The following is a 15,328-nucleotide window of genomic DNA, read 5'->3' on the forward strand; positions in this document are numbered from 1 at the left end:
AAAGAGATGGGAATACACAGGTGGCATCGACAACCCCTGTAATGTTTTATTTCTTGAAAAGAATCGGAAGCAAGCAAGGTAAATGACAGATGATGGTAAGGGTGGTCTTTGTATTAGGCTCTGCTTTTTTCTAAGTTTTCACTAGTTCATACTTTTTAATTAAGTTAAAAGAGGGAGAAAGGAGGAAAGGAGTAGAGTGGACAGGAGTGGAAGAAGGGTTAAGAGTGTAAGTTGGCTTGACTACATATCCAATCTGAAAGTTCCTTGAATAAAATTAACCCCAGGAAACATGCCCTGAAACTGGGCCACAAAATGAGGTCTGAGAACCACGTGCCTGCACCCACTATTAAATGTGGTCTCCTGCTAATATTTGACAAAGGAACACAAAGCTTGCAAGCTGGTATTTCCAAAGAGTTCCAATAAACAATGTATAGTTCGGAATTCCTACTATTATTTTTCCTAAACAAAACATTCCCTTGGCTATGAACTCACATGGGTCCCCCATTGACCACAGGAGGCAAGTGATTTTCTTGTATGAAGAAAGAGGGAAAAAGAGTGAAGATAAAACCTTTAGTGAGGGGCCACATGACCTATGTTAAGCTAACCAGAATTCATGTATTATTTGATATTTTTAGATTATAACTAAATACTGTAATATCATTACAGGAAGAATAGACAAATGCATATTATATTACCCAAAACGCTCCCACCATTTCTGCAACGTGTGTTAACCACAACATGGCAACATTGCCTAAAAGCACGACATTCTGGAGCGCTGGCCCCAGAATGACAAAGGCTATTGTGCCCATCTTTTTTGGGTCTAACAGATGATTTCATTATACTCTTTCTATTCTACTAGCTTAACTAAATTGTAAAAGACTGAAAATTTAAAAAGCAGTAACCTAGCCAAGTCAATTTGACTTTAATTTCTGAGCTGGTGTTTTGTTTTAACTCAGTGTCCAACATAGTCCCTGGCACAGAATAATTAGGTGGCCCAATAAATGTGTGTGGAAGAAAGACCAAAAGCAAGATAGAAGCACCTCAGGAGGGGCAAGAGATGAACTGGTGTGAGCCCTGCTTCAAAGGTCATTCAAATTCACCTCATCAAGTCACTCACCCTCTGGAGCCTTTCAGTGGGTTCTCTTGCTCTAAAGGATGAGGCCCAATGACCTAACACAGCTCCTGAACGCTTGCCTCTGCTAACCTGTGGTCGCCTCCACAGCATCCTGTCTTACTGTTCCTTCTCCCATCAAACTCCCCATAGCTACATCTGCTCCACTCTGAACCACTCAATCACGTGTGGTTCCCCTAAATACCACCTTCGTTTTTCTTCCCATTCTGGACCCCACACACAAGCCAGGTCCTGGAACATTCTTCTCCCTGCTCTTTACTTGACTAAACTTTATTCTTTAGGTCCCATCTTAACAGATGCTTCTTTCCTGATCCTCAAAGACTGGGTTAGTTAGTGTGGGTTAGGCCTACACAACAGCCAGCAGAGACTGCATCTGCTCCTTTCCTGGTCTGTCCCATCCATTGCCCACCAGCAGGGAAACAGAGAAAGCTGTACCTTGCTCGCCACTGCCCCCCTAGCCCAGCACATGGCACAGATCAGGGCTCAATATTTGCTGAATGAATTAATTTAATGTAAGTGTTTGTTTATAGACGATCACTATATAAAATAAAGACTGGGAGAGATTACCAATGCACTGAGAAGCCACAGTCAAAGAGAAATAGAAGACAGACCATCTGTGAAATTAAGTGTAACTGGAAACTCTTTTCAATTTACAAAAATCTTATCCCCATTCAAATTCTTCAGGGACTCTACTGCTAAACAATGTGGATGCATATATATTTGAATAGGATTTTCAATATAATGCACAATTTTATTTCCCCCCTGTGAATACATGTTACAATGTGTTCATTAGGACATTTCAAACTTCCCTTAATCTCAAAGTAAGCTAAAAATCTCTACTTCACTTTGCCCATATTGAGAAAATCCAACTCAGGGCTAAGATTTTATGTTTTAGCTCAAATGGAAAATAAGTAAGCCACATACCAGGTACAAAGACTACTGCCACCCAGAAGACATCTTACCTCTTTCCAATGATTCACATGACAGTGAAGTTTTCCTTTGAGGAATATTTTAGTATTTCTTACCAAAGTAGGGAACTGTAAAACTCATGTCTGAGGGAGGTACTGATCTTTTAAAAACAATTCAACAGTTTAAATAGTAACTTTTAAATTTGATGTGTTTAATGCAATTAAAATATTTTGCTATTTCTTTTTTTAAAAAGATTTATAGATTTATTGATTTATTTGAGAGACAGTGAGAGTGTGCAGGGAACAGAGGCAGAGGGGGAGGGACAGAGAACCCTGAGCAGGCTCCATGCTGAGTGTGGAGCCTGATACAGGGCTCAATCTCAAGACCCTGAGATCATGACCTGCGCCAAGAGTTGGAGGCCCAACCGACTGCACCACCCAAGTGCCCCAACTTTTTTGCTATTTCTAAACACAGTTTAATACATACACTACCACATGATGCAGGACCAAAATCAAACCTAACCTTAATTTAAGAAACAGCAGCACTATTCAAGGAAGAACTAGTCTGAGACAGAAAGGTCTGTAAAGATGGAGTAAGTCAAATTAACACTCTGTTTAATTCACCAGTTTATCTCCAGTTGTGTGCTCCCCTTTTCTGATAGGAATTAACTAAACAGTCTTTTTGTTTTTTAAAATTTTTTTAAAAATTTATTTGACAGAAAGAGAAAGAGAGAGCATGAGCAGAGGGAGCTGCAGAGGGAGAGGGAGAAGCAGACTCCCTGCTGAGCAGCGATACCGACACAGGGCTCCATCCCAGGACCCCAGACACTTAACCCAACTGAGCCACCCAGGTGCCCCTAAACACACAGTCTTAAGAGTGAAGCCATGAGGTGTGTCATTCTACCACTTACCAAATGATAAGGATTGCAGCGGACTGCAAGATGAAAACATACGCTGTAAACAGGTAGGCAACAATCAAACAACACCAAACAAAATGTGATACTTAACACAAATGTCTGAATTTTATGCAGGAAGAGAAAAGCAACTATTTTCTCCTGCAAAAAAATTCGCACAAATGCTTTAAGGGCTGCATGAGATAAGCTGAAGTATGTAGCCCCAAAAAGGAATGAGCCAAGCCCTTCTGTATTCCAAGCCTTTGTCTAAGGATCAAGAAGATGCTAAATAAAGAGCGTGCAAGACAAGAATGACTTTGTCTCCTCCTCCTCTATCTGTTCCTTCAATCTACACAGAGCCCAGCTGTGAGATCACTGGTCTTCTGGGGACCTCAGGGCACCACTCACTTTACCTCCTTTGTCCCATGAGCTGAGTTCTGCCTTTGCAAGAATATGCTGCATGCATCAGAAGACATGTGAACAGAGCTCTTTGTTCCACAGAAACAGAACTTTCCCTTTTAGGGTAAAGGTATCATCAGAGGTCAAAACAATCTAACCACATGGTTGTGCAGTCCTCAAGTTGTTACTAAAATGAAGATAAGCCCGTATGCCTGTCCTTCCTAACTCAAGAATCAGACACCGTTTGCTCCACCTCAAGGATCAGACACCAGTTTTGCATCACCGCGAGGACGGTGAGCCAAGACTAGAATCCAAGCCTAGCTAAGCCCACATTCTTTCCAGGCTTACAGTGTCCCGTGCTGGCGAAGATTGGTGTCAGGGAGCTGCTAGGGGCTCATCAGTGAAACTGGGAGGGAAGGACATCCCTCACTCTACAAACCCAGAACCTGTGAAGAATCCTCAAATTCCCAACCTCGCCTGAAAGTTGGTCCCCAGCGCCCACTAGAATGAAAGCTGCGTGTGCGCTTGTCTCCCCTCATCATGGCTGAAGCTCTAGCACCTTAGATCGGTACCGGTACAAAGCAGACATACGGTAAATCTTTGTTAGTTTGTTGATGCATGTCTCATGTCTTGTTCAGAGATGTTCTACTTCCCAAAGTCATTGCTGTCTCTGGCTTGCGCATTAAAAATCCTAGTGGGTAATGTTTATTATGGGTTGGAGTCACTCTCAGAATATGGGCAAGAAAATGTACAGAGCTGAAGAGGGACTAATTAAAATCCAGGAGCACTGAGGAAACATTTCAAACACATAATGGAATATACCTTTCAGTTAAAAAACATTTGTGGCAGGATGAGTGCCTTCCCCAAAGCAGTCCACATCCTAGTCCCTGGCACCTGAATATGTTAGATCACATGATAAAATGTACTTTACAGATATCATTAAAGTTATAAACCTTCAAACAGGGAGATGATCCTAGATTATCTAGATAAGTCCAATCTAATCACATGAGCCCATAAAGGCAGAGAACTTTCTCTGGCTAAAAGCAGAGAGATATGGCAGAAGGAAAAGACAAGAGAAATTTAAAGCATGAGAGGGTCTCGACCCAGTGTCGCTGGAGAGGGGCCACATGAAAATCATGAGAAGGAATGCTGGTAGCCTCTAGGAGCAAAAAGCGGCCTCTAGCTGACATCCAGGTAGGAAACAGGGACATCAGTCCTACAACTGCAAGGAACTAAATTCAGTTAACAACCTGAATGAGCTCAGAAGCAGATGTATCCTCAGAGCCTCTGAAAAGGAATACAGCACTATAAAGCCTCTGATTTCAGTCTCGTGAGACTCTAAGGAGTAGACCCAGGGGAACCACACTGCGCCCAGACTTCTGGCCTACAGGATTATGAAATAATAAATTCATGTTGTTCTAAGCTGCCAAGTGTGTGGTTATTTGTTACAGCAGCAATAAGAACCCAACACTATCAGCAAGGACCTTGACAACAGAAGCAAACAAATCCCTCTGGCCAGAATTTGCTAGTCCACTGTTACGGCTCCTTCTCACAGTCCCAAACAGATTGGAGGTTATTGAAGGACAGCAGAGAGAGGCCCCCATAAGACTTCTCCTCTGTCTGGGAAAGGTGGACGCTGCTTCAAGAAGGACCCGCAGGGAAGGCAAAGGAAAGTTCACCTGCCAGCCAAATGGAACAGGCAAATCCACCTTTCTGAGCAGTGAGACAAAAAAAGTCACTGCTAGATAGCCACGATCCCCTCCTAGAGGCTGTTCTGTCAACAGTACAAATACTATGAACATAAGTCTCCCTTCATAAATGCATTTAACCTGGAGATAATATTTCATGTATCGACCTATCCTTGTACTCCTCAGAAGCCATCTTTGTGAGGATCTCCGTTGAGTCCAGCTCCCAGAACATACCTGACACATAATGAATTTAACATAGTTCAATAAATGAGTATGTTTTTAAATTAAAAGGAGAATGCCTAATGGAAACCACCATTAATCCTGGAGAACTTTAAAAATGCAGTAACATTCTGACATCGGTATTAATTTTCATGCAAGGTATAAATAATTGAGGTGTACACATACATAAGAAACTACAGGGTAAGAAGCCTTGACAACATCTAGGCAAAGAATAAAATTTTTCACTGAAATGTTCTTCAGGACTACTTTGCTTGGCATCACCGATTCCTAACACAGAAGAAAATTTCCATCTTGCCAGCAATTGCTTTCAGCATGAAAATATTTCTATTGATGACTGACCTCTATTTATTAAACCCCTAACGTACGCCAGGCCCCTTGGTCACGCTCTTCATATGCATGACCAATAGTCACAAAGGTAAAATATATCACCTGAATGTAAAAGAAGAAGAAACTGAGGCTGACTCACACTAAAGTTATCCAAGGTCACACAGCTGGTAAAACTGCTGACGCAATGTTTGAACCCAGACGCAGCTGACCCCAAGCCCACGGCCCTTCCCCTCTGCCACACTTTCCCCCGTGTTGTCAAAACACTGTTGTCCAGAGGTCATCAGAAGACAGAGGCGGCACAGGAGAAAGAGAATACTCTTGGCTGAAAAACAGAAAACTAACCACACTAACTCCCCCCCCCCAAAAAAGAGGAGAAATGTTTCAAAACATGTCTTTCCTGAAAATCCACTTCAGGAACAGAAACACATATTGACACCCCAGTTTCTCTCCCCACAACGCTGCCCCTGGCACCTGGTTGCTGCTCCTGTTGTGTTTCTCAGTGTGATTCACTGCCCATTGCCAACGATGCTGCATGTCACATTCATCTACATCGAAAATGTTGAAATGTCAACCAAGTGGCAGGAGTAGCAGGCTGCTTAATGTAAATCAAATATCAATCCCAATGCTCCAATTAAGGCCCTGTTTAACTCAATCAATAAAAGTCACATTGCAAAATGTTTGGAAGTCATTTCATCCCAAAGGTATCCTTCAAAATCACCTCTATACAGAACAATTTTGACCACTCTAATTCAAGAGCCCCATTTTCTGACTTTATGCAGAGAGAGCTCTCAGCAACAGCTGATAGGCAGGAGCAGAACCTGAGATGCTCTCTGTGCCTAAGAAACGTGCAAAAAGCAGATGATAGCCACCTTAATCCCTGTCGTGAACCAACTGATCTGCAAGGCACAACCACAACAACAGGATGGGCTGCGATGTAGCTGACAGTTCTGATGGTGCATTTCCATGTACCCTATTATGCTAACCCCCCCAACCAGGGAGGGATGATTATCAGGTTGAAACCTAAACTGCCGACTGTCAGGTCACGAAGGCTACACTGTCATTCTACTTGGAGGGCAATTCAGACATTATGTGAGTTGACGGATTTTCCGGGTTGTGCACACAATAAGTGTTTAATCATTAAACAGAAATGAAACAATGAATGGGCACCAATGTAAATTATTATGTCTTCTAAAAGCACCATATTTCCAAAATTTGCATCATTCTGGCTGAAAGGGTGAACATTTCTCTCTTGTGGTGAAATAGAGCAAAATAGCTAAAACTGTACAAGGAAATGGTCTCACATTTCTAATAACCTTTGGCCCTCTATATCACACAACCCAAAAGGTGCCAACAGGCTGCATTTGTCTACACAAATGAGCTTAGGCAGCCACTTGGACCAGTTTTCTGGAACTGCAAACATCATCCCCACTTAGAAATATATATCTTATTTGGAAATTATACCATGGAAACATTAACCAATAGAATTACAGACCACTGAACGACTCAGTATTTTTTTTTAACTGAAACAGAGAATACTACTTCTGGAATAAAACAAAAACAGATCTTAAGCATTAGACCTATGCCCTTTATACTGACTGGTTTACCATCAACCCTGACACAGAAAATCCCAAGAATTCACAGTTTTCCTACTACCTTCATCTCAGGCAGAAGCTGCACCATCACAGAGTCAAGGATACAGGAACTTCTTGATGGTCACTAGTGTATAAACCACAGAAGATGTTTCCAAGATCACTTTCTAGGGTGTGATCCAGGCACAGCGTCCAGAAACTGGACCTTCTTTCTATCCTTGGGATAAAGGATCTCTCTAGAAAGAAATTATGCTGCACAAAGTCCCAGAAGATTCTACATCTTTTTATTATAATGAGGAATGTCTCTTTCCAGGCACATCCTTCTTCCAAGGTTCTTTCCCTGGTTTTAAGAGAATCTACTGACAAATCAGAGTGCTATCTGGGGAGGAGACCAGAACACCGGATGCTAAATGCTGTTGTTGGAGAGACAGTCACCAGAGCTCTCAGAAAATCCAAAGACATACACCTGTTCTGGAACTATACCCAACCCTCTGATGACCAAAATGCCCAGGTTCATCTGTATTCTTTAAGAATGAACATGTATACTCTGGACCACTTCTCTGAACTACTGATTCCTAGGCTAATCAGACTTTGTTGCAATTTTTTTTCTGCAAATGCACTTTTGTCATGGATTAATCTAATTATTGTGTGTGCTCCCATCCAATTCCAAGGTTTTCCCACTGTGACAGCTTACAGTGTTTCCTTGCTGAGATGCTCTCAAGAATGGATATCCATCTTCCCATCAATGATTTTGAGACTTTGTTTTTAATCTGGGGAACCCCTTCTCCAAATGAACTCTAATCTCAAATGTTGACAATAAAACAAAAATAAAAACAAAACAAAACCACAAAAAACGGGTCTTCTCTGAAATAGGCACAAAAGACCTGAGGCTTAGATTCAGAGCCATACCCAACTCATTCTTCCCCCTTTTACCTTTTGGGGAAAAGCCCAAAGGTTTGAAAGAACAGGATACAACTGAGCTAAATTACCTCTCAAACTCCCAGCCAGCCCTATGTTTCTACAAAACAAAAAATTATGTTGTCCAGGGAGAGTGTTCACATTTCAAAAGCATGAGTGCTTGAAGCTTCTCCACACGGCAAGCCGACTCACCAGGATCGGTTTCAGGATGTCCATGTTGGAATGAAGCACTTGCTCTGCTGAATCCAGTTTCTCCCTTGGCAAGCTGCAAAGCTTGGAAACTTCTTGTTCACCAAGTTGAATCACCTCTTCTAATTTTGATCCACTGCACAGATTGGTCAAATGTAACTGGTACCCTTGCAAAAATACCTGGAAGCATTTTATGGAAAGAGAGACAAGCAAAACCGGGTTACAAAGAGGCAAAGCTGGGTCAGTACAGCTCTGCACAGTCCAATGCATCAGAGCTCTTTCCCGACCTTTGGAATGTACCAAGACACAATCCGACAGGAAACATAAAGTCTGAATGTTTTGTTTGACTCATCGTCTCCCACACTCTTTTCCTTGTGAAGGGAAATCCTTAGTCCAACTCTTATTCTCAAAAGTGGGACACATGATTCAGGAAATAGGAATTGAAAGTCTAAACTCCTGAAACCATTTTTATTATTTTATTAGAGAAAAACATTCTCATTATTTTGGAACATATGATATGTTAAACTGCGGCTGGGCTGAATTATGAAAAAAAAGTATTCATACTATTTACTTACAGGTATAGCTATTTCACAGATGCAGAAAACTATGTTGAAGCAATTTCAGAATTTGGACTCTTCATTTTATTTGCCCCAGAGAAGAGTACCAGAAAGCCAAGCCTCTTAGGAAAAGGCCTCATTGAAGGCCAACTCTAAGTCATTCTTGTGCATTCATTATAAGAGACCCCTTAGAGAGCCTTTCCTTGGCCATATTTTGTTTTCTTAAATAACTTTTCTGGGCTTCAATAAACTGTACTTCTTCATACAGGGTCCTTACTGTCCGTTAGACAGCAAATTCAGTAAGAGGAGGGGCTTGCTATTTTGCTCATGTTGTGTCCATAATGCTGAAACATTATCAACAGTAGGTATTTGTGGAATGAATAGATAATGCAGATTGTGTATTATCCCATTATTATCTCCCCCGGTTAGTTTAAATTAGTGCAGCTTGACCTGCTTCTAGTACAACCTAGTGTCAGTGATGGACCAAAAGCCTCTCCAGGCCTATGTAGCTTTTTAACAATGCAGAGCATTCGGCCTGCCATGGTTTCCATGAAGTTTTTACCTACTACCAAACACACAAGTGCACTTCCGTTTTACTCCTTTCTCCAAGTAGTCCTTGCTGTCAGCCTACCTTCAGTATCTGTGTTTGAGAGCACTGACTATGGAGAGACCTGAATACCATGCAAGGACCACCTCCACACTTAGGATGCCCCTTATTTTCAACTGATCTGATGCGACAGATATGAAATTGGCAGGGGGGAATGGAAATTGTGCTAAATGCAACTGTTTTCATAAGCTTGCTGCCTTTGGCCCATCTCCCAACCATACAAATGGTAAACACAAGGCATATTTTCCTAGTTTCATAAGGGCAAGTGGTAAGCATATTTTTCTAATTTTAAAAATTCTACATCATGTAAAGCGAAGATCTTATTTTCAGGCATAAACATTTCCACTACTTCTGCTTAGTGTAAAGATAAGCTAGTGTGTAGATGAGACAGGGTAAAGAAGCAGGGCCCCTTTCTGCCAAAGAATAAATTTGGGAAGCTTCTCTGAAAAATTGATAACCATTCAACCCAGGTCTGCTACTCGCTGCGCAGGAGCTCTATGATATCTAATTACGCCAAAGGAAGTTTTCTAAGAATCTAAGATTAAAATTCTATATAAACACGAATATTACTTCCTGGTTTTACAAATTAAGGGAAAAAAAAGCCATTTTTCTCCTTACATATTCTTCTTATCCATCATTAAAGGAAGCATTAAGTTTTTAACATCTCCTGTCTTAGATTTTATGGACAGCTGCTCTGTTCAATAATCCTCAACTCTAGTTATGGTCTCAGAACTGTGAAAAATTTTTTAAAATGTTTAATTCATCTTAACTTAAATTCATCCCCCCCCCCTTTGGGGGGAAGTTATCAACAAATGCCAGTTGACAGGCAGGAAATCGGTTTTATTTCAACCAGCTGGCCCACGATGCCAGGTTGCACATTCCACTCTCTGGATGGTTTGGCAATGCCAACCTAATCAGAGAAGTAAAAATGGGTAAAGCTGAACTTGAGCTAATAACCTCCTTCAGCACCATTACCAAGACAGGGGTTTATTCATTTCTTTCCAGACACTCTTAAACAATGTAACTGCCATCAGCCCCACCAAGGAAGCTGAACATCGCAGCTTACCTTGTGGAGACTGACACTGGCCCCCAGCATTTTGTCCACAGTAAGCCTTGGCAGAGAAAGGTTGTAAGTCAGGAATTCAGAGAAGGTTTCATTGTCCACTAGGAAATCCTGAAGCTTCAAGCCTGCAGAGAAATAGTATTTTATTTTCATCTGATAAGTTAAAAAAAAAAAAACACGATGGGAGGTGGAGAAAAACATCTTAATACTGATGGCCTCGTTTTAAACCAATTGATAATCACAGGCTTCTGGCGGAAGCATACGGAGAAATGATTTTCAGGGAGCTTTGCCTTACAGGAGAGATGAAAAGAATGCTTTCTGTGGATGTATAGAACTAAACTCCAAGTGTGCTCCTAGACTCAAACAGTATGACACGCTCACACAGCCTTTCCTTATTTTCGAGGAAAAAGCCAAACCTTTTAAGTAATCTCGCCCATCCCATCTGAGATTTGTGAACCTAACCCCAATACTCCTATCTCTCAAATGCCACCTCAGCTAAAAATCGGCGGTATTTAAAGCCTTAGTCCCACAAGCCCCGGGAGGCTGATCTCCTCTTGATGCAGAACAGTGGTTCTCAAACTTGAGTGGACAACAGAATCACCTGAAGGCTTGTTAAAACCAATTTCCAGTCTCCAACCCCAGAGTTTCTGATTCAGCCAGCCTGGGATGAGGCCAGAGAATTCACATTTCCAAGGAGCTCCCAGGTGAAGCAGATGCTGCTGGCCTGGGCCCCCACACTTTGAGAACCATTGAGCATTACGCATATCAAAGCACTCTCACAGATGTGATCTCATTTTGATTCCAACTGTGGAACACATGATACAGAGCTCCAAACCCCAGATCTGCTAGACTTTAAGGAAACACAAGCATATATTTAAAAATCAGCCCTACTAAATGACTGGATTGCTCCAGGGTTTCATAAAGAATCCCTTTAATAATAAACCCTGCAGGTACATTCCAGTGTAGTGAAGCAGAAAAAGCACTGGCCAGAAGTCCAGAATTTTAGTCCCCAGAGTTGGAGATTGTGCCTGGTGGTGTCATTGGGGCATTTCATATCATCTTTCTGAACCTCAGCTTCTTTATCTCTAAAATGACATATTTCTGACCAGATGTTGGGTGGGGGCCCCCTAACTCTGAAATGCTACCGTTTTCCCTGCCCTATTTCATTTGACTGTCCACTTCTCCTTCTGCCCCACCCTCTTAATAACCCAACTTCTTTCAATAAAGAGAAAACCAGCTCACCATGACCACGTGACTAGGCAATGCTCCTTTGCAGACTACAGCCCACAGGCCCAGGCACTAACAGACCTCTAGGGGGCAAACCTTGCAAACCCAATCATTTAACTGACTCGAAATACAGGTTGAATCTGAAATGGGGCTACAGTGTGAGGCTTAAAGAGAGGACAGGAATTAATCCTGGAAGTGAAGGGGGGTCATGTGCAGAGATAAAGCAGAAGGAGGGCACAAACACCCAACCAGACTATCATCATTGCTGCCTGATCCAGGTATGTTCCTAAGAAGACTTGCATAATTTAGAGCTATAGAAAGGATAAATTAAGCAGGATTCACATCTCTAGAGGGATGACTGTTGGTTACACCTAACATACTAACGCCCCGTTATTCCTCATGACACCTTCAAGAAGCTGTTCCTTGCCCAGTCAGTGTCCCTACTCAGAAGAGGTCCTCCTGCAGATGAACGCCAGCCCAGTGCTCCCCATCGTACAGCACATTATACTCTTACTGCAGGGCTCACTCCCACAGTTGCCAAACCTCAGAGCACTTAAGATGCACTTAGGGAGCACACAGAAATGCAGTTTCTTGGGCCCAATTCCCAGAGATTCTGAAATAGTGGATGGAGAGTGCAGCCTAAGAATCTGTATTTTAATAAGCATTTCTAGTACTAATGCAGGGAGTCTGGGGACCATACTTTAAGGAATCTTTTTTTATTTGCATATTATCTCCACTAAACTATGCCCCTGGGATACAGAATATGTGTGTGGGCGGGGTTTTTTAAGCAAGGTCTACAACCAACATGGGTCTTGAACTCACAACCCCGAGATCAAAAGCCACCTGCTCTACCGACTAAGCCAGCCAGGTGCCCCCAAAATATGTGTTTTATCTCTGTATCCCTGTGCCCAGATCAAAGCCTGGTAAAGAATTACTGGTCATTACAAAGAATGATGGCTCAATCATAAATACTAGGAGGTGAGATTAGGGCTGGGAAGATTCGAGAAGTATCTCAGCAGTATCACAGATTTTCTTTTAGTTGAGTAGGGCCAAGAAGGGCCCAGAGATATCAGGACAATTCCTAGGCTACATTCCAGGAGTAAACAGGATCCCTATATTATATTCCCAGGGACACAAAGTAACATCCAGGTGTTTACCCCAACCATAGCTTCCAAGAAGGAAGGTAGGAAAGCTAGTGGCTTCAATCGAAGCCTGGCATGAAAAGCCAGACACTGACCACTGTGGAACAATGGGAAAAACACCATAAGGAGGGGTCAGAAAACCTAGGCTCTGTATCCATTTATTCGCCAGGACATTTCACCCAAGCTGTGTCTCCACTGCCTTGCTTTGTAAAATAAGGGGTGAAATAAAGACATCCCTGAGCCCCGGATAGAACAGAATACACGCATGAGTTGACCCTCCTTGACCACATGGACCACGAATGCCTCCCAAGTGTGAAAAGCCAGAGATGAACGTGCACACTTGCTAGGGAACTTCACAACAGCCTCCTTGCTCCGGAGCATGATTGCTAAAGTGTGGGAGGCTGACCCAGGCTGCATTTGCAAAGGGTCGAGGTCATAAGCAACACTCTTGAGACCAGCAAGTAGGCTCGGTGTTTACAAGACTCTTCTGTTATGTCAACAGGCTGTGAGGATGAGAACAGCTGCATGTGATCAAACTCAAACCGCCTATCAGTGAATCCCCCAGATGAGACAGAAGGACCAAGAGGCCGACTCAATAGTCAACAACCCTTGGCAGTGCACGTGCACAGGGTGGTGAGGTCGCTGGGTGGGGGAGCAGCAGGGCGGGCTAAAGATCCCTGGCTACAAAGAAGCCCATTCTGGTCACAGGCGTACCACACATATGGACCTAGATTCACATACCACCAACAGCTAGAGCCAGCATGGACAAAGAAAGGCAATGTGGAGCGTTGCACTGGTTCTCAACCTTGGCTCTGATTACACTTGAATAGGTAGTGTTACAACCACCCCAATGCCCAGGGTACAACACCCAACATATAATCAGAACTTTTGGAGCTGACACCCAGGTATCAGAATTTTCTACAACTCCCCAGGTGACTGTAGCTGAGTTTGAGAAACAGTGGAGTGGTACAAAGATCAGGGACGTGGGGCCAGAAAAACCTAATTTTGATGCCCGACTCTGCTACTTACTGACTGCGGCTTTGAGAAATGCATTTTGCCTTCCTGAGACCAACTTTTCTCATCTAAGAGGTAAGAATAACGGTATCACCACCTTTCCAAGACAGGAAGATTGGAGACAGTCATCTGTAAAGCATGAATAGTGAACAACTAGGTCATGGTATATTTTGGATAAATGGTAATAATTTTGCGATTATTGAAAAGGGTTTCTTTCACTTAACTTTACCAATGTACCGAAGTGAAGTGTAGTGAGTAGATAAGGACACAGTTCTTGCCCTCAAGGAACTTTCAAGGCTGATAAGGGAGATGAAGAAACACGTCAATAAAGCAGAAGGAGGAATGAGGAAGACATGCAAGTGACCAAGATGAGGCTTGTCTATAAGTGCGTGGGGGTGGGGGTCAGGGGAAGTCAGGCTGAAGCCAAATTCTGGAAAAGGACAGTGGGCCAAAATCCTCTTGAAGTTGTAGCTGGGGAGATCTCTCATCATGTCAGGGCCAGGATACCCTGTAGTCGTAGCGCTGTGTGCATACTAGGTGCTCATAAATGTTTTTCGATGAATAAATCAACAAGCAGATAAACATAGAGAAAATTCCTCAAAACCTAAGATCTGGGGAATAGAATGGGAGAAGGAGGAGAAAGGAGTATAGTGGGAGCCTAGGGTGGGGTGGCTTTGTACCTCTGGTCTCCGTTTTCTCCTTTATGTAGCTGGCAGGAAAATGAGTAGAGAACCCAAGAATATGGAGAAAGTCAGATGTCTGAAACAGCCCTTCTTCCCTTTGGCCTAGCTAATTCCTACTCTTTTTGTCTATGACTTGGCCCATGAGTCATCTCCTCCAGGAAGCCTACCCTGACTTTCCCACCCTCAAGCTGGGTTAGGGGGCTGTCCTTTGTGCTCTAGTAGCCTCCTGTGTTTCCCTCAGCCACACACAGAGCTACAGTTGTCTGGGCACACATCTTTCTTGCCAGAATAGAAGCGCCTTGAGGGGCGCATGGGTGGCTCAATCGGTTAAGCATCTGACTTTGGTTTTGGCTCAGATCATGATCTCAAGGTCATGAGATTGAGCCCAGTGTCGGGCTCCATGCTCAGTGTGGAGTCTGCTTGAGATTCTCTCTCTCCCTCTGCTCCCCCTGCTCATTCTCTCTCTCTCTAAAATAAATAAATAAGTCTTAAAAAAAAAAAAAAGTGAGCCCTGAGGGCTGGGACTTTGTCATTTCAAAGCCGGCAGTGCCTGGCACAGAGAGGCACCAGAGACCCGAATTCAAGTCCTAGCTTTGCTCTTTCCTAAGTATGGAGCCATGAACCCTGCTTTTCTCCCCTTTTCTTAATCTCTCTGGGCCTCAGTTTCCTCAGATGTAAAATGGAGCTAACGCCATTCACCAGTTGTTGTGAAAACCAAGATCAAGAATGGGAAAGTACTCTTCCAGAGGGAA

The 15,328-nt window shown here is 42.9% G+C and overlaps 1 protein-coding gene across 1 annotated transcript in view; it reads right to left on the reverse strand.

The window, feature by feature from the left end:
• Window positions 1-15,328, reverse strand: part of ABCA1 (ATP binding cassette subfamily A member 1) — a 125,736-nt gene that overhangs the window by 64,741 nt on the left and 45,667 nt on the right. Inside the window, exons 6-7 of the mRNA XM_040631674.1 lie at window positions 10,514-10,635; window positions 8,287-8,463 (exon numbers count right to left, since the gene is read on the reverse strand). Coding sequence (XP_040487608.1) covers window positions 8,287-8,463; window positions 10,514-10,635 — 299 coding nt within the window. The remainder of the gene's footprint in view (window positions 1-8,286; window positions 8,464-10,513; window positions 10,636-15,328) is intronic.

The sequence above is a fragment of the Ursus maritimus genome, unplaced genomic scaffold, assembly GCF_017311325.1.
Source record: "Ursus maritimus isolate PB19 unplaced genomic scaffold, ASM1731132v1 scaffold_17, whole genome shotgun sequence".
NCBI lineage: Eukaryota > Metazoa > Chordata > Mammalia > Carnivora > Ursidae > Ursus > Ursus maritimus.